The sequence below is a fragment of the Lygodium microphyllum genome, chromosome 20 (assembly GCF_053477565.2).
Source record: "Lygodium microphyllum isolate KBCC chromosome 20, Lygodium_microphyllum_v1.1.10, whole genome shotgun sequence".
Classification (NCBI taxonomy): Eukaryota; Viridiplantae; Streptophyta; class Polypodiopsida; order Schizaeales; family Lygodiaceae; genus Lygodium; species Lygodium microphyllum.
In genome coordinates, this window is record NC_141154.1 from 125,308,030 (window position 1) to 125,335,218 (window position 27,189).

At 42.1% G+C, this 27,189-nt stretch overlaps 1 protein-coding gene across 1 annotated transcript; it reads right to left on the reverse strand.

The window, feature by feature from the left end:
* Positions 1-1,183: 1,183 nt before the first annotated feature.
* Positions 1,184-27,189, reverse strand: LOC148019353 (Noc2p family). The gene is made up of 14 exons (XM_087660998.1): positions 26,883-27,189; positions 26,598-26,655; positions 26,357-26,474; positions 26,206-26,269; positions 26,001-26,101; positions 25,081-25,152; positions 24,334-24,858; positions 23,944-24,246; positions 5,564-5,893; positions 5,174-5,380; positions 5,012-5,101; positions 2,874-2,968; positions 2,625-2,744; positions 1,184-2,412 (listed from the first exon to the last, which is right to left on the reverse strand). The coding sequence occupies exons 1-14, from the start codon at positions 27,001-27,003 to the stop codon at positions 2,091-2,093; spliced, it is 2,526 nt and encodes an 841-aa protein (XP_087517124.1). The 5' UTR covers positions 27,004-27,189; the 3' UTR covers positions 1,184-2,090.

Consider the following 27,189-nt stretch of genomic DNA (forward strand, 5'->3'; position numbering starts at 1 on the left):
AAGAATTAGAGGAGAAATTTATGGGATTGGAAAAGAAGAAGATCAAGTTGGAATAGGTGCGAACTTGCCTACACAACCTTGAAATAGTGCAACATCAGCAATGAGAGACCAAAGTCCAATTCTTTGAGTTCAAAGCACAAGCAAAAGCAAGGATAAAATCCCTCACCGGATAGCCAATAGGCCCAAGCACAAATCAAGTTGGCATTCAAAGACTCCAAGCAATTTATGGACCTTAATTTTAAGTGATATGTGTTCATACATGAACTGGATACCAACGAATGTCACATCCATCAAGCAACCATTGTCGCACAACCTAGCAATATTTTGGTAACCCACATATCTTCAACACTATCTTCCTTCCAATCACACATTCCTTATCATGCTCGTACCAAACTCTCACTACCCTAGTGACAATCTCACATCTACTCAAATGAGATCCAGCAAGATACGAGGTGGTATCACCAAAATATGTCATCACTAATGGCATAACATGGTACAGATATAACTAGGATTAACAAGGCTTCAAAGATCATTAGATAAGGCCTCACACCAAAAGCCCCATTATGACCGGTGATAAAATAAATGGTCTTACAATGTAGTTTATGGATAATAAGAGCACCATTTGGGGCATTGCTAGCATGGTTCTTCATTTCAAATCAAATCAACATGCTTACGGATATAAATGCAAGGCATCTCATCGAAAGGAACAACATCAATACACATATAAATGTAAAAACTAATCCATGTAAGTGCCTTCATGAAGAGCTTGTAGTACATGTCTATGCACTAGTAGATTTGTGTGTTCAGCCTTGCCTTGTGGTCGCAACACAAGCTAAACATCTACAAAATTCCTTTAATAGAGTGCTAGACGGTACACGGATCTGTAAGTTCAAGGTGCCTCATAAAAAATGGATCATGGAAGCCTAAAGGTGGAGGAAAACGAACAAAATGAAGGGGCTGTGGACGACTAGAATATAAATGCTGACTTACAAGACGGCAAGAGTATGAGGAAATCTGCAGTGAATATCATGTCGCCAGGTGTATTGAACCATATATTTTCACCCATGATATTAGATGTCCAACATCCAGCACTACAGTTCCTGATGGTTGATGAATTTACTATGGTTGGTGAATTGACCAGAACTAGCATCAAATATTTAGAGGAAGTGCATACATCCATTACTACTAAATAATGTTTTCATATTCTCGATTTGCAAAAGAAGAGTTTACAAAAGCATTAAGTGGATTATCATCTTATCAATCAATCTTTAAAGGTTAATTCAAAAGGCTTACTTATGCCTAAAGGCAATTTTGTCGAATCTAAGAACTGACAAGATCATCCTCCACGCAAAATTCGAGTGGAGCTCATACAAAAGTTTCCTAGTTAAGGTGTTGCTTGTGCAAGCACCAGATAAACAAGTTACAAGATCACATACATCCATGCAGGATGCTGTACCAACATAGTAAGGATCTATTGCCAGCCAAAGTAAAGCTTAGCCAACTAGTGCTCTGATCATCATGATAGATAGTGGCCTTACATGTGTATTGATATGCTCTGCACACATTTTCTAGAACCCAAATCAGGTTAGGTTCCCTATTATCAATCTTTCATACACATGTACGATTTCCTGGAATGAAACATGGAGCATCTTATATAAGAGAACCATCAGGCTAAATTCTATGGATTGCATACACTGCTCTAAGCCTCTGGCTCCGCATATAACCACCAATTCTGTATTACAGACACGTGTCTCTGAGGAACTTGTAGAACCCGTACCTTTCAAAACAGGACGGTTTGGATTGCATTGACCAAGATTTGGTGTGACATATAGCCAGCCAAAAACATCATGGTTGTTCCTCCTCAACCAGACGTACAGCTCACCTTGCTAGGTTCAAGAGACGTTTGCACGACCTTGCCATTTTCTGCATGTCTGGAACAGTAGGTACTGAAGTATGCTAACTTGAGTAACATCAAGTAATCCATCTCGGACACAAATGCCTCCACAGATTCACAAACCTCCAATTGGGTCACAGATTTAGCACCGCTCACCTCAATGTTGATGAGCTACTAACCTCTATATTTGGTATTCCTATTTGAAATTGTTCTTCTTTTTCCTTGCAGCCCTCTTTCCTTGTTTCCTGCTCTCTGAAAGATTTCCATTCCTTACCTCATTTGCCTTTCTTTTCTGCTTCTTTTTCAGACCTTTATCATTCAAATCATTGGATGTTCTGTGTTTTTTTCCTTTGGGCTTTTGAACTTGCTCCTCATCACTGGAAGCCAAATTATCAATATTGTCATCATCATCAGATGAAAGTTCAAGTTCTTCTACTATATCCTCTGCCTCAGAATCTGTGTTCTCTTCTGTATGGACTTCCTTAACACCTAGCCGAGATTTACTTTCTGAAGCCCCCCTGTGATGCAAGTGATTTGAAAAACAAAGCATTTTGAGCAGGCCGAACAATATCACATCCTTCGGAAAGACTTTACATAAAATTGCAAAAAGAGCATGTGGATTCATCATATCACGACTTTACATTAAATTGCAAAAAGAGCATCTGGATTCATCATATCACAATCCTACCTTGCAGCAACCACCATCCAAAATAAATAAATAAACACTCACTTTTTAGGCCTCTTGGGAGGCAGCCAATCGGAGTGAAATGCATTTGCAACTTCATCCTGAGTATCCTCTTCATTGAAGGTATCCTTAATTGATTTCCCTTGTGAAGATTCAACTTTTATACTGCAAGCAGAGTAACAAGTCATGACACCCGTACTTTTCAAACTGGCACATTTCTGCAGGTTTCACATTAATAGTGCAGATAACTGGCAAATTATTCCAAAGAACTTAAATACTGCACATTTGCAGTACCTGGAAGTGTGTAGACTTGTCCGTCGCTGGGCTGCTTTCTGCCTTAGGCTGACAGAAAACTTTGATAGCGGGCTCAAGCCAGCCTGCTTCTCTTCCTGTAGACACACCACATACTAAAATATCACCAAAAGGAAAAATTATGGAGCACAGAAAGCTAACTATAACATTCAAACACAAACCTGCCAAATTTATTTCATACAGTGCCTGAAACATGCATCATACTGTACATGGATCCTCACGAATTAATCAGATTACATTTGTGAAAATAAGAGAAGACACTATCTCACAAAGATAGAAGCACCAAGCTCCCTCTTGGAGCCAGAGTAAACAATGATGCTTTGAATGGTATCATAGTGGTCCCATGTTTGTTTTGAAGGCCATCTCCATTTGTTGTAAAGCCCGTTGCTGATAAAGGCTGTTTTAGAGGACGGTTAGATGTGCACATAGATGCTTCTTGAAGCTTTAATGCAATACTTCTTGAGGCCTCAAACCATAGTATTTCCCTTGATTGTGAACTGCAATGCTTTCAGGCTACAGCTTACAGATGCTCGTAGGACTCTCAACCCCATTTGAGAAATCAACGTAAAGGAGATTAGCTGGGCTGATGCCTTGGTTGGCATCTTTACTTTAATGTGATGATGCATTTGCATTTTAACTTGCATGACTGCAATTTTTGGGTTTTTCCCCTTACATCACCAATGATGATACTTGGGCTTAGCATTGAGGAGTAGGTCATGGTTGCAAAGGTCATCCATGGTCATCATCATTTTGTCTAGTTTCATGCATAACAATTTGATATCCATGCTAACAGATGGCTTAACTCTAGTTACTGTAATGGTTCTGTTGAGGCTAATGAGAAAAGATGGATGTATGCTACTACTCTAAGAATTGGCAGTGCTTCCACATTTCCCAAGCCAAAAGTATTTATCAAATGAGAGGGGAACTTGCTTAAACAACAGTGTAACCTTCATGTATTTGTACACCTATGCGTGAAGGTTCAAGGAAGCAAGCTAAAGCTCTGGTAACAGCAATTTGCAGATTCATGCTCAATGGACAAGTCAAATACTCTCACCTATTGCAAAGTCTCCTTAGCATGTGACAAGGTCTTGCACAAACTTATCTAGTCATTTTTCCCCAAAAAACTGTCAAGCAAAGAGTATGAGCAACATCTTGGTGCTTTAAATCTAAGGTGATCAAGCCAAGTTTATAGCTTCTTGCTGTTGTCTCTCTCCATTTTGTGTTGCTCAGTTACACTACTAAGTTCGAAACTTCTTGTGGCATGATTCGAATGGGTCCAAAGTTTCCCATGCTAAGATCGCTTTGCAAACCATCATCACACATAGTTCAGAGGGAGCCTTCAGGATTATCAATCCAGAGTACCAAACTCAAATCCTTTTTGGCAAACCGGTGATTCAAGGGCTACAGCTTGTGTCACAGAAGTATAATCGAGGTTAGCTCATGTGCAGTTCTAGGTCTGGAGGCTCTGACCAGCCGTCAAGTATTTAAGCCTACTGCATCACGATTTGAGGTATGGAAGCTTATTGGCAGCCTCACGTGGTGGCATATATCTTCAGGGCCCGCTGTCCATTGGTATTCAGCAGTGAGAGCCTCTTGGTGTATGCCACTTTGGTGGAGCTCCAGTCACCCACCATCCTTTACTTCCTGAAGGGGACTTTCAGCATCCATGAGAGCTTTGGCAGCAGTTCCTTCAACTTGGGGTTGCCATAGCCTGTTTTTCATCCTACAGGATTGTAAACCCTGGTGGTATTATATCCCTCCTCCATGGCTTCTTTCCCCCATCACTCCCAAACCGCCCTGAGAGGACCTTGTATATATGTGACTTTGCACCCAACTCCAATCGGACTGTCGAGCATTTGTACTTCATTGTATTCACTTCTAAGTAAAATTAGCTGCACCTCTTTCCCAAAAATAAGAAAAGCTTCACCAAGAACACGTGAAAGGTACTACAGCAGACTTGGCTCTCCTACAAGGAGTACATTACCAGCTTAATTAAGAGACTCACGAAAGGGTGCAATACACTATGAATTACACAATGCATTCCCTTGTTAAAATCTTATGGATACACAAACGTGCACAGATTTGGAATGCTAGATTAGATGAAAATCAGCACAGGCTACCTGCAGAAAAGAGGCAACCAGCTGAGCATCCTTTGGAGAAAAGCTTACACCATCACGTTTTTTCCCCACATAATCAATATTCATCTCAATCTGCAAATATACAGCGATGTCAGATTTTCTTTAAATGTTAGCCTTAATGTTGAATACCAATGTCCCACGTACATGATCCACCAATTGCTTTATTTGCCGACGGAAACGATCCACCCTTGTTTGCTTCAAAAACCGGCGTAATCCCATGAGAGGAACTAAGGCCAACTCAGGGAATGCAACTGCATAGCTCCACTGAGTCAAATGCTCCGAAAATTGATCTACTACTGCTGCAACACACTCATCTTGGAATGCACGTGTCTTCAGAGTTGGTTTTGATACCTGCAGTCAGTGGACGATACAAACGCCACATTATAATTCAATACTTGATATGACTAGGGATGGCCAATAACTACTCTTCTGTATAATAACCCATGAAGTACAAACATTGTGAGCCAAGTTACTGTTGCAAAAAAATAAGGAACCCATGTGTATGCAAAAAAGTGATACATTCTGAAACTTTACCTTCAAAACACAACCAAAATCCAAGGACTTCCCAACACCTCCTGTTGGAACCTTAGCCAACTCTTTGAATTCCAGCATATCCAGAAGTAAAGCTGCCACTGGAATGAAGACACCGGTTGCAGATGCAAGTTTATTGAGCATCCTAACGCACTGAAATCTCAACGGGAAGTACCTTGCAGTTGGTAGCAAATGTGCTACACCACTTATTATTTGTGTTATAGGATAAACAAGTGGCTGGAGATCCTTTGTAGCAGCATAGGAGGATAAAACTTGGACCCATAGTTCAAGACAATTTATATACTGCCAGCTATAAACATTTTTAAAAGACTCCTGAAAAATAGAATGGTAAGACTCCCTCCCTCCCTCCCTCCCTCTCTCTCTCTCTCTCTCTCCAAAAAAACCAAAAAAACCAAAAAATAAGGAGCCCCACACTATTGTTATTTGATAGATTGGTCACATCCACACTATTATATGGAGTACAAATATGGGGACCTAGCCTTGACCATTGTAGTCAATCAAGCCACGCATATGGCTTAAGATTCATGGAGAGGCCCTTGATGTCCATGATTTCTGGGATGATTAGAAGTAAGACTGCAATCCCACATGAGATTGTCAGACCTAAGGTGGGGGCTCCCTTCGATTGTGATAGAGGCTCTTACCAATTCATATTTATACATAGCTTGTGGGAGGTCACCCAAGCACACATGCATGGCTATCTCTTGAGTCCTCACAACAACTTGCTGTAGAGAGTGATACTTCATGTCAGTATGCACAAATGTCATCTTGGTTTGAGTTATATGGCTTTAGCATGGAAACCAACCAATCTTTTGGGAATGGGTGGTAATAACCTGATTAAACACTAATTACAACTAGTATAAATTCACATAAACTGAAATATAAATGTTACCAATTAATCTTGAACAACGGACACCCAATTCACCCAAAAAACCGACGCCCCTTGGGCATTGCAATTATTCTTTAGCTTCTATTAGAATTGAATGATGTACACTGAGATTTGATTCCAATCTCCTTCACTATGCAATGCCTCTTAATTTAACATGGGATTGGCCTCTAGTTGACCCTTGACTGATCAAAATAAACCCCAAATTCAATTGGGATGGCTGGCTTCTAAAAATCTCTGGCAATCCCTCAAATTCCAGTCATTGATTTCAAGTAGTAAGCCTTCACTTTTCTAGCAAGGGACCTGAGCTGGCTGCTAAACTCTAATTTCTGTTGTAAATTAGGGTTTACAACAGCGAACCACTACTGCTCTTCAACATGGCTTGAAAATGGCTGAAATCTGCTAAGGGATTTCTTGTAGAGAAGAGACAAAGCTTAGGGGAGAGAGAAATTGTCAATCCTATCACCGAGAATAGCCTAAATCTGCTGTCATCTGATTTGTGACAGCAAAAAATGCTGTCATCAACAGCTTGTAGGTCTCAGATGGCTGTCGCCCAACCTTAGATGGAGTCAGCAGCTGCTACCCTCCCTATTGGAGCTGTAATCTACAATAGGAGCCTCCCTAGCTGGCTGGAAATGGCCAAAATCTGCTGATACCTGCTTGGATAGCACTCTCTCCTTCTCTCTCAACTTCCACAATGCTCAAAATGGCTAGAATGAGCTTCCACCAGCCTCCAAACAGCATTTCCCCCGCTTGCATGGGAAAAGTTTTGCTGAGTGGCACCCTTCCAAAGGAAACTTCCACCATTTAAAATAATTTTCAGGATTATTCATTCTGAAAATTAATTTAGCCCTTTATCCTTGCCCGAAAAATCCAAAGTGCCCACCCACAATTGAATTGGCTAGATCATTTTGACTCCCAAGTGGTCCTATGCATTACTTGACCCTTGAACTAGCATTAATGTGTCACCACTGACACTTATTGGCCAAATAAATACCCTACACCAAAACCAACACCAAGCACCACCTAGTAACTGTCCAATATAACTTACTACAACTTTTGCCTTTGACACCTACTAACATCATAGGGTCCTTGGCCCATCATTGTGGCATAACTTTCACATCACATGTGCACCTCACATGTGCACATTTCATTAATACCTAAGCCAAAATGCCAAGCACAACATTAAAATTTCATGTGCCTGTGACACTCACTTTGCACCACTCAAAGATTGGCAAGATCATAAGACAAGCTCCTATTCCACTAGACAATAGGGCATGGCTAACACCAGTACACAAGTTGGAGACAAAGATGCCTTCCTACTAAGAGCTTCTTCTCCACACTAGGGATGATAGCTTCATTGCTTGCCCAAGATACACATACATTTACTTATCTTATAGGAATAGAAGTGCTATTGGCCAGGTCAAACCAACTGCACACGTCTTCACATCTACGAAATCAAAACTAGTGTATATACATTCATACCCCATTTACCGATGAAAGCTGAAGACAAAGGAGCACTACATCAGGTCTATCATGAGATTCGAGGGCATCAGGATGGTTTTTTCCCTTTGGATGGGATCATGACAATATTGGGAGAAGTTTTGTATGCATCAATGACACATAATTTTCCTCATACTATGTCTTCTTCCAACCCTCCACAAAAATATTGCCACACAAAAGAGTTTGTATGATGATGAGTATCGTGAGACATGGAGAAAATTGCAACATAAGATAGCTACTAGGGCTACTACTCATAGGCAAGCTCAATTGATCTTTCGATGCCTAGTGCAGAGAAAGAAAGGAGCCTATTTAGCCAAATTTGAGGCAAAGATATACCAATAATTTTAGGGGCATAACAGCAAGAGGCCATGAAAGATGTTTCAAGAAAGAGTGGAGTAACCCAATCACAACACCACAAGTAAAGTACAGCTATGCAAATAATCTATACGATGTACAAGGCCAGTCCCCCTATATCTCTCTCGCAAGGGCACCATCCATCTTGAACTTCAACTTTACTATAGGGATGGTGATAGAGGTGATTCTTAATTGCAGCATGGGAATATACAAGATCATGATGGCCTAATTGGGAAGCATTATATACATGCATGTGAGATTCATGCTCCTTTCTTAATGCACATTTTTAATGGAGCCATGGAGAGGGCTTTCGGCGAGTTGGACAAAGCACACCATTGTACCGCTCTTTAAGAGTGGGGATCCTACAATACCAGAGAACTGCATGATGATCATTGAGCACGAGCTCAATACATGGGCAAAGAGACGTGGGTATAGAGCATAGGGGCAAGCAGGATGTATTGACCCTCGGAGCTATTATAAGGGAAAGTAGGACACATGGGAGAGGATTTCTTGTTGCTTTACAGACTTTGGCAAAGCATTTGACATGATGCCTTGTGGCAAACTCACACAACAGCAGTATATTACTGTCACCTGCCTGCTGTGGTCACCTCTATTGCAATTTGCACATTGGACAACTTCTGGACTGCCCCAACTCCTGAGAGGCTGTTCCCAGCTAGTCCTGCTCATCCAGTCTTGGCAGACAGCTGTATTTCAGCTTTGATCAGCTGCCCTGCTTCGGTGCACCTCTTGGAGGTAATACACCGCTCTGATACACTCCTATAGACTCTTTTTGCTGTGTGCCCTCTTCTCTCAGCTCCAACTAATGGTTGCAGCACTCAGAATCTGTCTTCAATAGAGGATACTTCGATGCCTCCCTCAGCCCACTCCCTTGATAGTTATCAACTGCCGGATCGCTCAGCTATTGAGCACTGTGTGGATTCACTAATTTACCTTTAGTATTCATTCATTCATCAAATTTTACTTCTCTCTCTATTTTTGCATTTCGCATTTTGCATTCTACGTTTTTGTTTGAGTTAGTGTTATCATACTGTCAGAGTCAATGCTCTCTGAAGAGTATCATGAGGCTTTCATGGAGGTTTGGTTCATGTGAGATACACACTATTGGCTGAGACACCTTACTCTTGGGAAGCTAAAGAGTCTTCTCACATTTCTCCTTCATTGGAGGCCCTAAGGAGACATTATGAACAGGAGGACAACATATTTTCTTCCACAGATATAGAGCAGATGTCGAACATGGAATTCACAAAGTACTTGAAAAAAGATGGCCCCACTACACTCCTCTTCCAAAACTCCATACACCAAAGAACATTGAGCAATAGTCAAGCTCAATTTATGAAGCTGGCCACCTCTCCCCTCAAGGAGGACATACCACATTCAAGATGATTGGCAAACCCTTGTCCTCATCTCAACCAAGCTTAATGTCAACTTCATATAATCCTTTTGATTCATATGAACAAAAACCCTTCTCTATTGCTCCTTCTATTGTGCAAGATCCGAATCTAAGTCACCATGGAGACCATGACCCTTATAGTATGTCAATGTCCATATAGGAGGCTCTAGAGGCAAACATACATCTACAAGTATACCTATTACATTACCTTCTGTTTCATATGAATGTCATTGGTGTTAATCAATCATAATCCACTCCGATCCCTCCCTCTTCTCATGATAACTTAGATTCTATTTCTTTTGCTTTTAATTAATAATAACATGGGATTAAATTCTATACTTGCATCTAGTATAATAGGATTAGGATCTTCTATTTCCATTCCTAGTACATTCTCCTTTTCAATTCAACGTGTTAGCTACCCACCGGTGAATGCCACTCTGCACCTTGGTATTCGGTTATTGGGAATGTCACCCATAGACACCATACCTTACACCCACCTACAAGTGAGCACATTTGTCTATCCTAGGATGGCTATGTTGGATATTCCACCTCAACCCCCATAGATATTCACTCACGGCCACTCAAACACAAGGATTTCCATCCTTTGCTTATGGTACACCTTCACACACTCCATGGGCCACTCCAACGCAAGGATTTTCATCCTTCACCTATACTAAACCTATTCACCCTCCTTGGGCTACTCACACAATTACCATGCCTATGCCTAATCAACCCACACACACATATAGATCCACTCTGGACACATCTCGAAAGCATGGTGGGCACTTTGGGATCTATCTCCAAGTGTACCCCAGTTCCCCACTTTACCCATCCTACTCGCCACTCAACACGAACACTCCAATTGCTGCAACCAAGAACTCCTTTGATGACAAAACTTGTTTTAACGCATCAAATTACACGACTTGGTCTAACCTAATGCAACAAGTGCTCGAACGAGACCTAGTAGTTGGTTTAGAAACTATGGCAAATCCTTGCATGGCCTGCCCTAATCATATCTATCAATGAAAGTTTCGAAATGGTATAGCACATATCGAATTCATGCAAGGCTTACTACCCAAGTTTCACTCATAGTTACAGCACTTCCCCTAGCATCTAATCGTTAGAGTCATCTCATTGACTATTATACAACAAGAGATCAAACTCAACACATCAATCGTGATCATGAGCTACAATAATTATTCATCAAGGGAATGATCTAATAGTCAAGTGGCCAAGTATAGGTGGTAACTCCCCAAGTTTGCCACCACTAGTAGCTAGCCAAGGTCAGATAACAATCCGGTCACCTTATTCTTAAATAAGCTACCTCCTGAATACTTAACTTTACACAACAAGTCATCTCATTATCCTAGCTACCAATCTTCTATGAGTTAGAATGCCATCTCTTGCCTTATGTAAGATTGCATGATCAAGTCCACAAAAAGACCTCTCCCATATCTCTATTTTAGAGGAGGCTCTAGTATCCTCTTCTTCGAAGGGAAAAACCAAAGTGGCAAAAACTCTCAACACGGGAAGGCAACTTCTAACACCTCCTTTAGATGGCACTAAAGATCTAGTAACAACTCCCTGAATCAAGCTACAAGAGTGCTTATAAGTAGAGGATTTATGGATTTAGAAAAGTCAATCATCAAGTGTTTCGGAGACAAAGTTAGCCTCGAATTCTTTTGGTTCTTTAGGGATGGTGGGACATTTACTGATAATATGCCTTGTCTTCTTACATTTGTTGCACTTCATTTTGTTGAGATATTTTTTCCAACATTTGCTGACAAGATGTTCCTTCTTATTGCAAAAGGAGCATTTGGTGGAGACCGTATGAACCAAGATTTGCTCACAAGCTATTGAAGTAGATGCGTGACTCGGACTACCTTGTTTCTGATTTCTTTTCTCCTCATCTAAATTCATTGCTAGCTCTTGAATCATGTAGATTAGAAGTGTTGTAGCAAGGCACAGAGTCTCCCACCTAAATCATCTTCACGAAAGGCCGCGACTAACTCCACAAGAGTTGCTCTCCCTAGACTGCACCTACTCCTCGTCCTTGGATCACCCAACTCATCGGCACATTATTGGGCATGCAGCACATTGTTAAACCATCTTCCGCCACCACCTTTCAAGACCCCGAAAGGTTTGAGTGATTAGTCTAACACACCTACTCCGTTAGATTTCTCAGCGCACCCCTTTTTCTAGATGAAGCAAGGGTTCCACTTTTACTTACTCTATTTGGTGTGTATGTTGATGAGCTCTTAAATTATGTGAATAGGGTAGGGGAACCAAGTGCAAGCTTGGCTAGCATATCGATGCCCATTTTGTTATAAGCAAATGATGGAGTACTAATCACAAACTCTTCCACGGTGAATGACATAAGGATGCATCGTGGGCATTTTGCATAGATAAGAGGATTAATGGTGAGCCCTTGGGAAAACCAAGGTGATGGTATTCAATATCACACAAGCTTGGGTGACCCAAGCGGAGTATCAATTCATTCTTGGAGGGGATATGATTGAGTATGTTAGATCCTATGCAAATAGTTGCCAAGTTGAATAGAGGCTATACAATACTTGGAGCACTCTCATGGAAATATAAACATGTTTGATTCCAAGAACCCTAGACTAAATTATGGATGTTTGATACATTGGTTACCCCAATTTTGTTATATAAATCCTTAATATGGGTTCCAAGTCTTTAAAAGAGAGACATGGAAGACTATTAAGGGACCACTCATGATTATAATCACTCACATGATACAAAACAAACCATCAATACCCCATGAGCTTGTTAATGTAACCAACCTTTTATATATCAACTATTGTCAAGATGTATTGACTCAATGATTTATATTAATTTAATAATCATAGTGCTTGAAATAAAATCTGTAACTTTTTTTTTAATATAAATATGGTCAACTGCTCATCTTTTCATTCAAGGATGGTGGTCAAGCTGCCCTGAACTTATGATTGGGTCCTCATGGACAAGATGCCCAAGAGAAACTAAGAGTCTAGTTTAGTTGCTTAGATTAACTAGAAAGCCCAAATGACTAAAACTCTTTCATTCAGGTGGTCAAATTTACTAAAAGCTCACATAATGAGTGGTTTCAAAAGGCAAAACCAAATGCTTATGATTAAAGAAACAAACCATGAACAAATGAACCTATATAGTGAAGCTCTCGAGGATCCAAATTTGGCAACTTCTAAATTTTAGGATGTTACTATTTTTGGAAGTTGCTCTGATAGAAATTCTATTTAAACCAAAAGCTTCAAAATTTCGCAAGCAACAATTTCGTCTTCTATAGCTATATCAAATTCTCAACCAATTGAGATATTCTACTATAGAAGATTTAAAAGCTTCTTTAAAAAATTGAAATGTGGCGTGCAAAATAGGACAAGTGTCATTTAAAATTCATAAGTATCCCTACACTAATCATTTTTCCAACCCTTGTCATTTTTCAATACACATCTTTTGTCACCTCCACTTTTAACTACCCAAGCCTCACATCTATCTACTAAAGGTCTCTCTCTCTCTCTCTCTCTCTCTCTCTCTCTCTCTCTCTCTCTCTCTCTCTCTCTCTCTCTCTCTCTCTCTCTCCGTAAAAGGTAATTGTATTAATTACGAAAAAAAGGTACAAGTTGACATGATTACAAGATACACGATGGCTCTAAGCCATCGAGTTACAAAAAGTCATGGCAAAGACGCAAAGGAAATTGCCATATGCCAGGGAAGTAAGTCCTCCCGAGGGAGTAAGTCAGAGTGCCGAATGAGATCTAACTACCAATGTAGGAGACCTCTAAGCCTCGCAATATGTCCCGGAACATTAGAGGCCGAATCAAAAAGAAAGGCATTCCGAGTGGTCTAATTGTGTCAGCAGCCCCAGTATCTAAGAAAGTGAAACAAGATCTTTATATGCGACTGTGCCGGTGTGGGGTATTTGGCCCGTACAAAAACCCAATCAAAAGGGCTTAGGGAGAACCCAACCACTGTTCGCCAAACCGCTGACAAGAGTGACCAGATATTCTTCGCGAGAGGGCAAGAAATAAATCGATGACGGGCCAATTCCACACTGGTGGTGCAAAAGAAACAGTTGCCGTTAGAGATGCGACGCTTGGAAAGGGCGGAAGCAAGAGAAAGACCACCAATCATGACCCTCCAAAGAAAAACCTTGCATTTGAAAGGCGTCTTGTTCAACCAGCCCTCCATCACAGTTGCCTTCCACCATGACTGAGATTTACGCAATCCCCATACAGTATTAGCTTTAGTAACCAGCCATTGATGATCTTTAATCAGAAGATGATACGCCTGGTTAGCTGAGGCTTTTTCCAAATTCAAGCGACCTGCAAGGTCCCAATCCTACCAAGGACGATCCAAAGCAAGGGCAGGAAACGGTTGTCTGCTCTAGAGCACTAGCAAAAGCTGTTCCCATAAATCACAGTATCCACAAGGGATTCTGAAAAGCCTCCTGGCTGTACGAAATGATATCAACACATTGCGACTGGCAGGGGTGGCATCCGCAACTGAAGTCAAGCCCAAACGTGCCATGCGGTTAAATTTTGGTCTGAGCTCATGTTTGCCTTCCCAAGAAAGTAATCGCGAGGCTGCCAACAATTCCAGTGGAAAAGAATTTGCATGTAAGCGGTGCTCCGCTAGATGCCACCGAGCCTTCTGGAGGACTAATTTCCAGGAGCCTACCAAATGAGCAAGCAAGGATGAGAAAGGACTAGAAAACCGAGAGTCTGCATTAAGAACATGCCACCAGGAGCTCCGAATGTGGGTATTACCATGCACAAGCCCGTGATCCTCAAGAAAATAACGAGCTATAACGACCCACGGGTGATGATCCAAGCACATGGCACGAAAAAGAGACCAACGAAGAGCCAACATATGAGTTTCAGCATCCAAAATAGCCCCACCACCCATGCATTTGGGGGAACATGCATGCGACCAAGAAATCCATGAAATGCCTGCATGCAAGGAGTCCTTCCATAACATGAAACGAATGTACTGAGTAAGAGCATTCAAAGTAGTAGCAATCCAAGGCAGCAAAAGCAAGAAATATGTGGACATTGGCAACATAATTGTCTGAGCCACTTTGAGGCGAACATGGAAGGGCCAAGCCTGCGACTTCCAATACAGAAACTTAGCTGCCAGTTTCTGTGAAATCCACTCTAGTAGTTGCTTTGGCCGAACATCAATACCCAAAGGGTACCCAAGATGCCTGACAATGGAACCACGGGGAACCACCACTCCCTGCCAGCCCAATGACTGTAAATCTAACTCCGTGCAACTGAGAATGGCTGATTTGAAAGCATTGATATGAAGACCAGACGCCTGTCCAAAGAGCGTCCAAACATCCAATGCTTTGCGAAGATTATCCTTGTCCCCACCCGCAAAATCATAAAACTATCATCAGCCAAAGATTGACTAATGAAGTGCTGTCCAGAAGGAAGCGACAATCCGGCCAAATGAGTCGAAGCTGCCATAGAAGATAACATTGAAAGAACCGGATGAGTCGCAAGGGCAAAGAAGAGAGGACTCAAAGGGCAACCCTGTCGCACAGAGCGTGCAAGGACAAATGGCTCAGTAACACCGCCATTTAGCATAACTCGCGAAGAAGCCGCAGCACTAATAGTGTAGATCAATCGGGACATCCGAGTGCCAAAACCCATAGTAGACATAAGATCTGCAATGAAAGACTAGTCTAAATAATCAAACGCCTTTTCCAGGTCCAATTGAATCAATACCACTTTCTGATTAGAGTGCCTTGCATAGTCAATAGCCATTTGCACATTTAAGATATTATGCAAAATGTTTTGGCCCTTAATGAAACCATATTGAAAAGGATGCACAATGGCCGGAAGATGCTTGTGGAGCCGATTCGCCATCACTTTGGAAAAGCTTTTATACATCAAACCCATCAAAGAAATTGGTCTCCAATGTTTCAACCTTGACGGCGAAGAAACTTTGGGAAGCAGTTTGATAAGACCTTCTTTTCATGAGGAAGGCATGAACCCCGTTTCCCAAACCTGTTGAAACATAGTCATCAATGGTTTCACCAATTGAGTAGCATAAACCTCAAAGAATTCATTGGTGAGACCATCCCAACCGGGACTTTTATCCTTGGGCAAGTGTAGCAAAACATCCATAACCTCTGCCTCACAAATTTGTCTCCAAAGTAGTTTGCATGTCATGTGGAACCTGATTGCAGACCAAATCATAGAAAACTGAACGCGCATGAGTAACTTGGTCAGAAGGTGAAGGAGAAGAACCAAGAAGGTCGAGAAAATAATTCCTGCACATGTTCACAATAGTCTGAGGATCAATGACCATTTGACCTTCTGGATCCTGGAGTCTAGTCATATTTTCTCGAGTAGGAGATGCATGTAGAGCTCGAAAGAACTTATGAGTCTAACAAGCACTATCTTGCAAAGTCTCAGTCAAATTTTGCAATTTGGCCTGCTGATAGGATTTCAACTGAAACTCTTTAATACAATCAGCCAAACGCATCACCATTGGCAGCAGAAATACATCATCTGGAGTGTCCACCAACAGAGAACGAACCAAAGCTAGTAAGTCCTCCGCTGCTTGTCGACGCCGCCGACAAAGAGAAGTATGATGGATCCCATACCGCCGAGCAACCCGCTGCACATTAGAGAGCAATCGTTCAAACGACGCATTGCCCTTAGAGGAGAAGTCCAATAGGAATCTCACAATCAATTGCTGCATATAGCCCTGAAAGATTGAATGCTTCAAATAAGACGAGTTGAAGCGCAAAGGGAGTCGATCCAGAAACTACTTAAAAGGTGCAATGGGTTGTGCAAGCATCTCAAGCTATAGAGGGAAATGGTCCGACAAGGCATATTGCTACAACACTTTCATTTCGAGCATCTCAGGAAGAAAATCATAATTCTGCATGATGTACATGCGGTCCAACCGCGACCATGTAGTTGCATACTGCGTAGAATGAAAAGTAAACCCGATAGAAGAAGGGTGTAGCCAAGACCAGAGATCTTGCTTAAGTACGGCAAGAGCAAACGCATTCCACACACGACTTTCCGGAGCGTCCATCACCGAATGCTCTAATGTGGACTGTGAAGAAGCAATACACATATTAAAATCCCCCATCAAAAAACCCCGCCTGCCAAGTGACAAGGAGGACTGCAAAGTATTCCAAAGATCCCGGCGAAATAAAGGATCATTCGGAGCATAAAGGCCAAGTAACCATAAGATCTCTCCTTCAAATAAAACTTCAATCACCACAAAACAGCCATGTACGTCATTTTTAAGAAGAACAGGCTGATATTTCTCATGTACAATCATAAGTACACCAAAATAATGCATGGCATGTGTCCCCGCATAAAACAGGCGAAAGCCATGGCAATCCACAACTTTTCCTGCTTCACCATGACTCTTGTGCTCAACAGCACACAAGACATCCCACTGATTCTCATGCAATGCACTCCACATGGCATGTTGCTTATGGCGAGAACAAATGCCTCGCACATTCCACGTGGCTATCTTCATGTGTATTCAAAAAGAAAATCAGGTATGAGGCACAGCTTGCCTCGATTTAACCTTTTCTGCTAGAATGTCAAGGACTCCCTCATCCAAAAAATCAGCTAACACGGCAAAAGAGTTCTGACGGCCAGATTTGGAAGTGGACGGTATATCCACTGTCTTGGGGATGGAACGGGGATAACGACGATCCCATGGTGTAATCACGTTACCTCTAGTATCAAAAGCCAACTTAGCAGGTGGACCCTTTGGACCATCCCTATATACTTTCCTAGGAGGCTGATTACGGGGAGCAGGAGAAACCATAGCATGAGCAGTGTGCTCTGAAGACAACATTTCTTTCCTACGCATATAAGTGCGCATGGAAGCTTGGGAAGCAGTAGGCACAGTATCTGCCATGCCAACATCAAACCTTTTACCTTTTTTTGCATGTACATCTACCCAGTCGTTGCCACGGGAATCCAAACCCGAAACATGTTGTTTACCTTTATCCACAACTTTAGGCAGCTGGGTTGCATCCTGCGACAGAGCATCAAGCACCATATCTTCCATGGACAGCACAACATGCTCAGCATCTGAAGTCGATTGCTTCTCTGGGCATTCAGCCATAAAATGCCCCAATTTTCCACACGAAAAGCAATGCCCGGCAAAGTTACCCCATTTCAAGCGAAAGTGCAAAGGATGCATGCCAGAGCAATTAAGACGTAACCAAGCAGGCCTTTTCCTAGCAATGTCCCATAACATACACAAACGGCTACGATTCACAGCCCTGAGGCTCGAGGGGACCAGAACAATGCCCACCACGGCCATGGCATCCTTTAACAGTGGCCAATAGACGGCCGGACAATTTTCCACTTCAACCCACACCGGGCATTCACTTTGAAGCAGGCGCTGAAAATCTGCCATTGAGCGCCATGGCACAACATGGACCAAACGGCGATCAAAGAACAATGGCAGTTTAAATAGGAGATCAGCACAATGCTACTCAGATTTCAACAGCACCTCATAAAAGCCTCCGGGCCCAACAAAAATCTCTTCAACACATTCCCCTTGTAGCAGACTGTGCAGCCACTGGCGAATACGAGAAAGCACCGGGAGCTTCCCAGTGAAAAAGAGTATAACAGCACGTTCATAAAACACCGAAAATGAGCGCAAAACATTTTTCGGGTCCACAGTGGCTTCTAGAACATCTTCAGTGGCAGAGTCAGAAAACGCTTCATGATTATGCTGAACATAATCGCCAAGCAGAGTGTTGGCAAACTCCAGCAAATGTTCCCAGTCAACATCCTGAGAATCCACAAAATCCGAGGCAACCTGAGCATAAGAGCGTTCTTGAGGATCCATGATCTCTTCCGAAGTATGCTTGGTGCGTTTGCCCACAGGCTAGAAGTCAGGACCAGGGGACATCTCCTCTGTGCAAGGAACCATATCCTCTGGTTCCTTTGTATCAGAATCCGGACCAAGAGCTGCCACCGTTTAGTCTATAAAAGCCATATCCAGACCAGCCATGGTGTATCACTACTTGTGCCGGTCAGATGTCGAGGCAGGAGCTCACAGGAGGTAGAAACGGCGCAGGCCAGCACAGGCCTCTCTCTCTCTCTCTCTCTCTCTCTCTCTCTCTCTCTCTCTCTCTCTCTCTCCAAGCTATGCACAAAAGGAAGACAAACGAGGGTTAAATGGATAAAACAAAGAAGATAGCGGTAATGAAACAAAACTAAGTTCCTACATGGGACAAAAGTGTGGACGAGTTGACCCCACTTCAACTCGAAATTCGACCAATAGAATTAGCCAAGGTTAGAGAAGCATGAAGAAATAGTATGTGGGCAACGTAGCCAATGGTGGCAGTTGAGGCAAGGCTCAGCACCTTTTCGTAAGGAAGGGCCTCTGAGCCCTGGGCTCCGCCAATCCCATAGGCATTGTAGAAATCAATGAAGCAAGAATGAATTCTACAATCTTGTGCCTTTGCCTACTTCCATAAAAAATGATTTAGACAATCATTACACTAAATGATAAGATGGTGGGGCAAGTTGACATGTATGTATATAGATGAGATTGTTGAGTTCATAGACAAAGGAATTGGGTTCATTGACAAAAGAGGTGGTAGTGATACACCACTCTATAGATTGTTGGTCACACTACTTCACTGATGTACTTGTGGCAGATCCAGAGATGCAGCAACAGCAATCCACTAGTACTAATGATGACATGGGCAGCAGCAAATAGAGTGAAATGCAGTCTTCCATGCAACAAGATGTCGTAGGGGACTCCGAGCAGTAAAAATGCAGGTATGCTAGCTGAGATGGCATCATGGCAGCTCCATGGAAAGTGAATGATGGCTAGATGATAATGACAAGAGGATGGCCTCCCAAATGAAGAAACACAGGTTGAAACTGCAAAATGCAGCAGCAGCAATAATGCCGACAGGGCAGCTGATGCCAACAAGATGCGCAGCACCTTCCAAGGGCAGCTGATTAGAAGATTGGGCAATAGTGTAGGCAAGTCAGACATCAGCTAGAATGGCTGCTCCAGCTGATGTGGACCTCCAAAACACAACTCAATTCTTCAAGATGATGTCAACTGCACCTCTAGGTGGGCATGAGCAGCAAATACGAGAGGGCTAGCTAGAATGATCAAGGCATGAAGTGGAGTGCCCACAACATGCTTCTTTATAGAGGATTTTTGGGAATCTATCCTATTCAAAAAACAAGCCTTGTATCTTTGATAACTTCTCTTTAATGCTTTGGGGCTGTTTTAAGGAAAATAAATTAGACATTAATGCATGTTAATTTGAGATTAGTGCATACCTTGATTTTGGCAGCTCAACATAGTCTACATCTCTAAAAGGGCACTTCTTTTCCATCACCATCAATGGCAAAATGAGAGTCATAAAATGAGTGATCATAGACATGTACTAAATAGTAAGCGCACTATGTGGATACAAAACATAGGGGTTTGTGACCGGAGTTTGACATGGATTGGTGTTGACAGAGCCCCCTTCCCCCCAAAGGGAAAAAAAACACATCCTATGAATACAGAACATGGGAGTTTGTAGCTGGAATTTGACATGGATTAATGTAGAGCGTGGGAGGAGATCTATGTAGAGCAGCCTCATGGCTTTGGATCGTTAGATGGTAAGGTATACAAGTTGAAGAAGGCCCTTTACAACCTCAAACAAGCTCCTTGTTCTTGGAACGAGGAGAGATTTGTTCCTCCGGGTTATCAACCCTCCAAGGCCGATTTGCAGCTTTATGTGCACACCTCAGATGGAGATCATGTGTTGTTTGTCCTTAGTGTGGATGACTTTATTGTGATAAGTGGCCATGCCCAAATGGTCGAGCAAACAAAGGCAACACTTCATGAGAAGTTCAAGATTACAAATATGGAACTTCGCTTCTTCCTAGGTCATGAGATCTATCAAACTCCGAGGGGAATCTTCATCTCCCAACAGCGGTATGTGCAAGAGCTCTTGACCATTTATGAGATGGAGGTATGCAAGTCTATTTCAACTCCCATGGATCTGAACTAGAAGGCCACAATCCATGCAAATTCCCCTTTGACAAATGCTACCAACTATCAGCAATTAATTAGGTCTTTGATTTGGCTCCTCAACACTTGTGTTGACATGTGTTTTGCTATAGGTTCGTTGGCAAGGTTCATGAGTGAACCCAAGACGGTGCATTGGCAAGCTCCTCAGAGGGTTTTGTGGTTCGTGAGGGGGACCCCTGATCTAGGGATCTACAATCTAACTAGTGCAAATGGTTCAAATCTTGAGCTTCCAGGTTGGAGTGACTCAAATTGAGCCGGAGATGTGGACCACAAAAGGTCCATGACAGGTTATTGCTTTACCTTGGGTACTAGTGCTATTTCATGGAGCAATAAGAACCAGCCCATAGTTGCCCTATCTTTGACTAAGGCAAAGCATCAGGCAATGTCTTCTACCACATGTGAAAAAATACAGCTTTGGAGGTTATTGGAGGAGCTTGACTGCCCACAAACAAGTCCTACTACTTTCAATGCAACAATGAGAGTATCAACACCTGAAAACAGAGAATAATCATAGCAGCTCTCAATATCTATCAACGATGTCTCACAATAGCATACAAGACTATCCTATCAAAAATGCCTCAGAACATATGTGACCATGGATTCCCCACCTTTGGCTAGACCACCAAAGTGTCCTCTTGTGTAAGCTCAGACTAGGAGCCAATCTTGCTCTCTGTCAAAAAACTAGCTCATCATGAGCTTGGATGTCAATCCCAACTCCAAGATTTGAGCCTACCAAACTTCGGTTGATGCATTAGGGGAACCCTTCTCGGGAATCTGCGCACCTGTATACCTATATAGATGAGGTATACCAACCCCATCACACCACCCTCTCACTCCCTCTATAGCACTGGAGAGCCTACCAAACTTCGATTGATGCATTAGGGGAACCCTTCTCGGGAATCTGCGCACCTGTATACCTATATAGATGAGGTATACCAACCCCATCACACCACCCTCTCACTCCCTCTATAGCACTGGAGAGTTGTGAGGGATGACTGCATCATCTATACTAGCAACCTAAAAGGAAGGCCCCTGCAACCATCTCTAGGGCCACAAAACTGGAGCCTAAACCTGGACCTCAAGACAAGAAAGACTTGTTGAGAGAGTCGTCACCCTTCGTCACTGTCTGCTCTTGCTCCTACCGAAAAGCTACTAATGTCCTACAATCCTTCCGAAGGTGTCCCTTCTTGCCACAATAATAAGACTGAGACTTCTTCTTCTTCCGTTGTATGGCACCCCTCTTTGAAACTGAAACATCTAAAGCACCAAGAGATAGCATCCTCACAGAAACCTAAAGCTAAACACAGCAAGTCTCCAACACAACACTTGTAGATGAGGAAATAATATCCGCATGCTAACCATCAAGAGGAGATGTTGGAGGAGCTATGATGAGGGAGATACTGAGAAGATGAAGAAAAACAAGGGATCTTGAGGGAGAAAAGTATGCCAAAAAATTACAGACTCACAAGGTTTGCACAAGTGCAGAGCAATAAGGAAAGCACATAGAGAAAAGATCAACAGTAACCAGAGTGCATCAAAGAACACAATAACCGAATGCATATGAACCCTGTCTAAAGCTGAGCAATGTATCTCAAAAGGAGTATACGGAGCAATCAAAACCAAAAAATAGCCTGAAACTTGTCGCCCAGCCCTGCACAGAAGCAAAAGAGCAAAATGTTGATATTGATCAGTAAAATGCAGAGAGTAGCTGCAGTCAGCCTGAAGGAAAACAAGTCGCCTCAACCAACAGACACCAAAACACTGATGTAGAAGGGGCAAAAACAGGTCCCCAGCCTGAAACACCCCAAAACTGTAAACACAGATGGCAGACTGCAAAATGCTGAGAAAACAGCAGAAAACAGGCCAAAAATTTAGCAAAAGATGGTTACCCAAGCTGTAAATCAGCCGCAGCAGTCAGAATAGGTCCAATCAGCAGAGAAAAGTCAAAACTCATACCTGAAACAATGTAAAATAGCAGCAGAAACAATGATCCTACAATCCGATACCATGTTAGAAGTGGATGCATTGATGGAAGCATGTGGAAAACTGCTGTACACAAGAGACAAAGGAAAGAGAGAGAAACACTACAAAAGAAAAGAACACTGCACAAAGAACTCAGAAGCAAAGAGATACCCGGGAAATGGAATCCATATACCAAGATATGAGATAGTACAGAACCAATGTGAGTCACCGGCTGTGAAGGGACTCGCACCTACTCCTCTCCCTCCACCAAAACCTATGACATGATGAATGACAAATGATGCATGATGATACTGACTGTGGAGGAGGAGCCTGAATAAATAGGCAAGAATAATGCCATAAATGATGTCAGGTCAGCCAGCATTTAATACTGGTTGGCCAGCAATAAATGCCATAAACACCATCAAAATGACAAATAAAAAATGCCTAAAATATCTAGAATGTGCCTAGCCTTCTCTGGCATGCACAAACTCAACCATGAACAGACATATCTGCTAACAATTGTGTAGGTTCCCTCACTTGTATGCATCGTTTAAAGCTTTAATGCATGAGTACGAGGATCATTTCTTTATAGGGGCTCACCCTTTCTGTTTTTTTTCTTTTTGGAGCATGATTACCTTGCCAAACTTTTTGCAAATAGTTACAGATAAAGTGAATTGAGAAACTCTACCACAAATTGGAGCTGATCACTAGTATGATTGCTTGGTTTATTTGGATGGTAAGATATAGTCATTGATCAACAAGACATATCTACAAGAGAGATGCCCTCTAGCATCTAGACAAAGATCATCAATATGCTCAATAAAGACTATGAGGTGGCTTTGAGCACACGAAAAGATACTTTTCTTCATACACAACTCCAGGTCCTTCCATCTAGAGCCATATTTTCTGACTCCAGTGTTTCTCGTTAGAATTTCCCAACCAATAAGGCTTGGTCTCAAGTATATAATGGATGGCACCAGATGCTGTGTCACAGACAGAATCCCTAGAGCTCGACCTGCTATCTTATGCTTGCTTATATGCTACTAAACAGCCAACAATACATATTTTCCACGTTTGTCATGTAGATTCTAAAATAAACTGCTTGAATTTAGTAAATGAAAATACTAAATAATTCCAGCAACCACAGGAATTTGAACAAAAAGAGACTCACTGCACAGTGCAAACCTTGGTTTTCATTGTAAGTGCATTCCTTAAGATGATAGCCAATTGCCGAATAAACACAAAAGCATGCTGATATGAAGCAGCAACATCAATCCCATAAAGTTCCACCACACAGTTGGCCAGAAAGCGAATGCGAGGAAGCGATGATACATTCACGAACTTAGAATTGGCTGCATACTCCTTGTAAATGCCTTTTAGGCATGCATCCAGATGATCTGTACCCATATGAAGAGCCATCTCACGTATAAACAGAAAGGCAATAAAAGAGGCAGAGCCCTCTTCTCTTCCCCAGAATTGTAGAGCAACCTTCAAGTCAAGAAAGCATGATCAGTCATTTTATACAGTTTATTGACTCGCAAGTTTGCGTTGTGATAATTGTAATAATGTTGATACCTTCAGGTATTTGCGCGCAAATTTAGGTAATGCTACTAGGAAACTAGTGGATGCCTTCAGTCTCTGAAGTGTAAAGGAAATCATCTGACTATCAGTCATCTGATTCAATATGTGTAATGTATTTCCAAAATAAGATTTCACAAGAGGCTCCACTTTCTTCCATCTAGTATAATTTTCCGGTGCAAAAGTCGTGGAGTAGTCTTTAGTATTCTTCCCTTCTTTCACATCCATTCCAAGAAGTTTTCTGAACACGGTGTCCATCTCAGACAGAGTGAAATACATGACTTTATTGAAAACATGGCTGCTGGATATACTGTATTTGTTTGCGAATTCATCATCGTCTCCATCGCCATAATGGCACGCAGTACGATACACACGTAATAGGTTAATGACAGTCCCCATGTGATTCTTTTCCTTGATGACCTTACACCACATTTCAACCAATGAAGTAGTGAGACCAGAGCTTGATTTGGGCTCAGCATCCTCATTTTCAGAAGCAACTGTGGGTTCTGCATCTCCTGCATCCTGCTTGAAGAAGCAATTTTCCTTTTACATATGCAAAACCAGTATTGCAAAACCAGCTAAATTTACAGACTGTAGACACTATCAAGAGAGAATTTTCTACAGATCATCTAGCTTAGCTTAGCACAAACCAAGTGCTGCTAAAGGAAGCAAAACTGGCATCCTCAACAGGACTTCAAACATGTGAACTAGAAACTGGACATCAAAAAGTTGGGATAAATTTACCTCTTCATCTTCATCATCAAACTCAAGCAGCTCTTTATCATGCTCTTTCAAAAACTGGAAGAATTCTGGATCCTGAAACACAAATGGTATAGTGCTTACAGTCTTTCCCCTTCAAATTACTACCAGTATTTGTGAACGACAACAAAAAACAATACAAGCTGACAACAAAAAACAATACAAGCAAGGAACGAAGAAATTTGTAGGAACACAGTAAAGCAGACCAATTAATGAGACGTAATTTGATCAGTTACACATAACCACTGCAGTAATAATGCTTCAAGAGGGGTGCATTGTCATCATGGTAATATGCCTAACTTAGCAATACATCTCTGTATCAGTTCTAAACCCTAGCTACATCCAGCTCTAGAGCTAGCAATGATAGTCCCTACCCTCTCTGTCTCTCTCCTCTCTCTCCCTCCACAACACCAAACATATTCAAACAAGGAAACATGATACATATCATATCAGTTGAAGGCATTGGTAATAAGATAACCTCTCTCTCTCTCTCTCTCTCTCTCTCTCTCTCTCTCTCTCTCTCTCTCTCTCTCTCTCTCTCTAACTTTCTTTGTATCTCTTCCTCCTCCTTCGGACCATCCCTTCCTTTCTGTCTAGCTACATTTAGCTGTGGAGCTGGCAATGCTAGTTCCCACCTCCTACGCCTGCCTCCCTATGTAATTGGAAGAGTATTTGCCTTCTCCTCCTTTCGCTTACTCCCAAAACTTAAGGAGCAAGGACAGGTTAACTTTTCTTTACAGCTTTAAGTCCCAATATACGCATACTGCCACGCTGTTTGTCATGTAGATCTGTCGATCTCCAGTACAATTGAAAAAACTTAAAAGTTACATCTCCTTCAATATCTGACTACAATGTTAAAACGCCTTGTAACTGTGATTTTGTCCGAACTGCTAATCACCACTTACCTTCTCTTTCAGTCTTTCTAGCTGTTGTTTGTGTTTTTCTACTTCAGAGCGCAGTAGCTTGTTTTGAGACCACAAACCTGAACCTTCTTCTTCATCATCTTCTGCAAGAACAATCAATCAAGTCTACAAACCTTTTTAACTGTGGTTTCAGAATGGATGAAAATACTTCAAATCCAGGTAAGAAGCCTACCAAACTAGAAACTACCTTCTTCTGATGCATCATCCTCAAATTCCGGTGGTGTTATGTCTATGAAATCGTCTTCTCCATCCTGCCTTGAGTTAAACATGGAAACTTTAACAAGCCAGCCACAAGTTTAATATCCGATGATCAATGTACATGTTCCACGCAACATTACCTTTACACCTAACTCTTCATTGATGTCGGAATCCTCTTCATCCTCAAAAGAAGAGCCCTCTCCATCATCAACAAAGCCACCATCTAGAAACTCATCAGCATTCATGTCTTTGACCTCCCTACCAAACAACAATTGAATCATATGTCCCCAAAAGATATGTTACATGGAATAAGAACCGGCAAACAAGTATGCTGGCATGCATAAACAAGGAAAGATACTAGCTTATATAGCTTTTACGTACTTGTTCGCTTTGCCGTCCGAGCCGGTTGGCAGTGTTCGTGAATTACTTTTATTTGCACCTAGTTTTGAAATCGAAACGCTGATTAGCTAACACACACACACACACACACACACATTGTTTGCTGGTTCTGCCCCGTTTATGAGCTTCAGGGATACTTTTTTCAATTGCAGGAAGGCTCTTAAGCAACCATGTAACCACATGCATGTGTGTCAGTGTGTGTCTATGTGCGCGCGCGATTGCGACGAGAGAAAGAGAGAGGGACGGAGGGACGGAGGGAGAGAGAACCTGGTTGAGCAAGCTTCCGCTTCATGGCTTTTTTCATTGGCTTCAACTTGCGACGCTGAGCTATGGCGGATTTCAGGTGCTTCTGCACAAACTTTTTGGAGCTCTTCGCTGTCTTCCCCATGTTGATTGATGGCTTGACTGCCTCGGCGATCACCGCTTCCCGAATACAGTGCGTCCTTAGTCCTCGTGGATGGTTTATAAAGGGTTTCAATGTAGCAAAATCGACTAATCGAACGAGCTAGCACTTCGCGCTAGGACGCGAGGGTCATTAGGGCGCTTCTAAAGCAATGGTGTTCACCCAGCAGTT

Coding starts and splice junctions, on each gene's coding strand:
- LOC148019353 (XM_087660998.1), bottom strand. CDS start 27,003: ATGGGGAAGACAGCGAAGAGCTCCAAAAAGTTTGTGCAGAAGCACCTG. Junction 24,247..24,333: donor TTGCGCGCAAATACCTGAAG/GTATCAACATTA, acceptor CTTGACTTGAAG/GTTGCTCTACAATTCTGGGG. Junction 5,894..23,943: donor CACTTACAATGAAAACCAAG/GTTTGCACTGTG, acceptor TCTATTTTTCAG/GAGTCTTTTAAAAATGTTTA.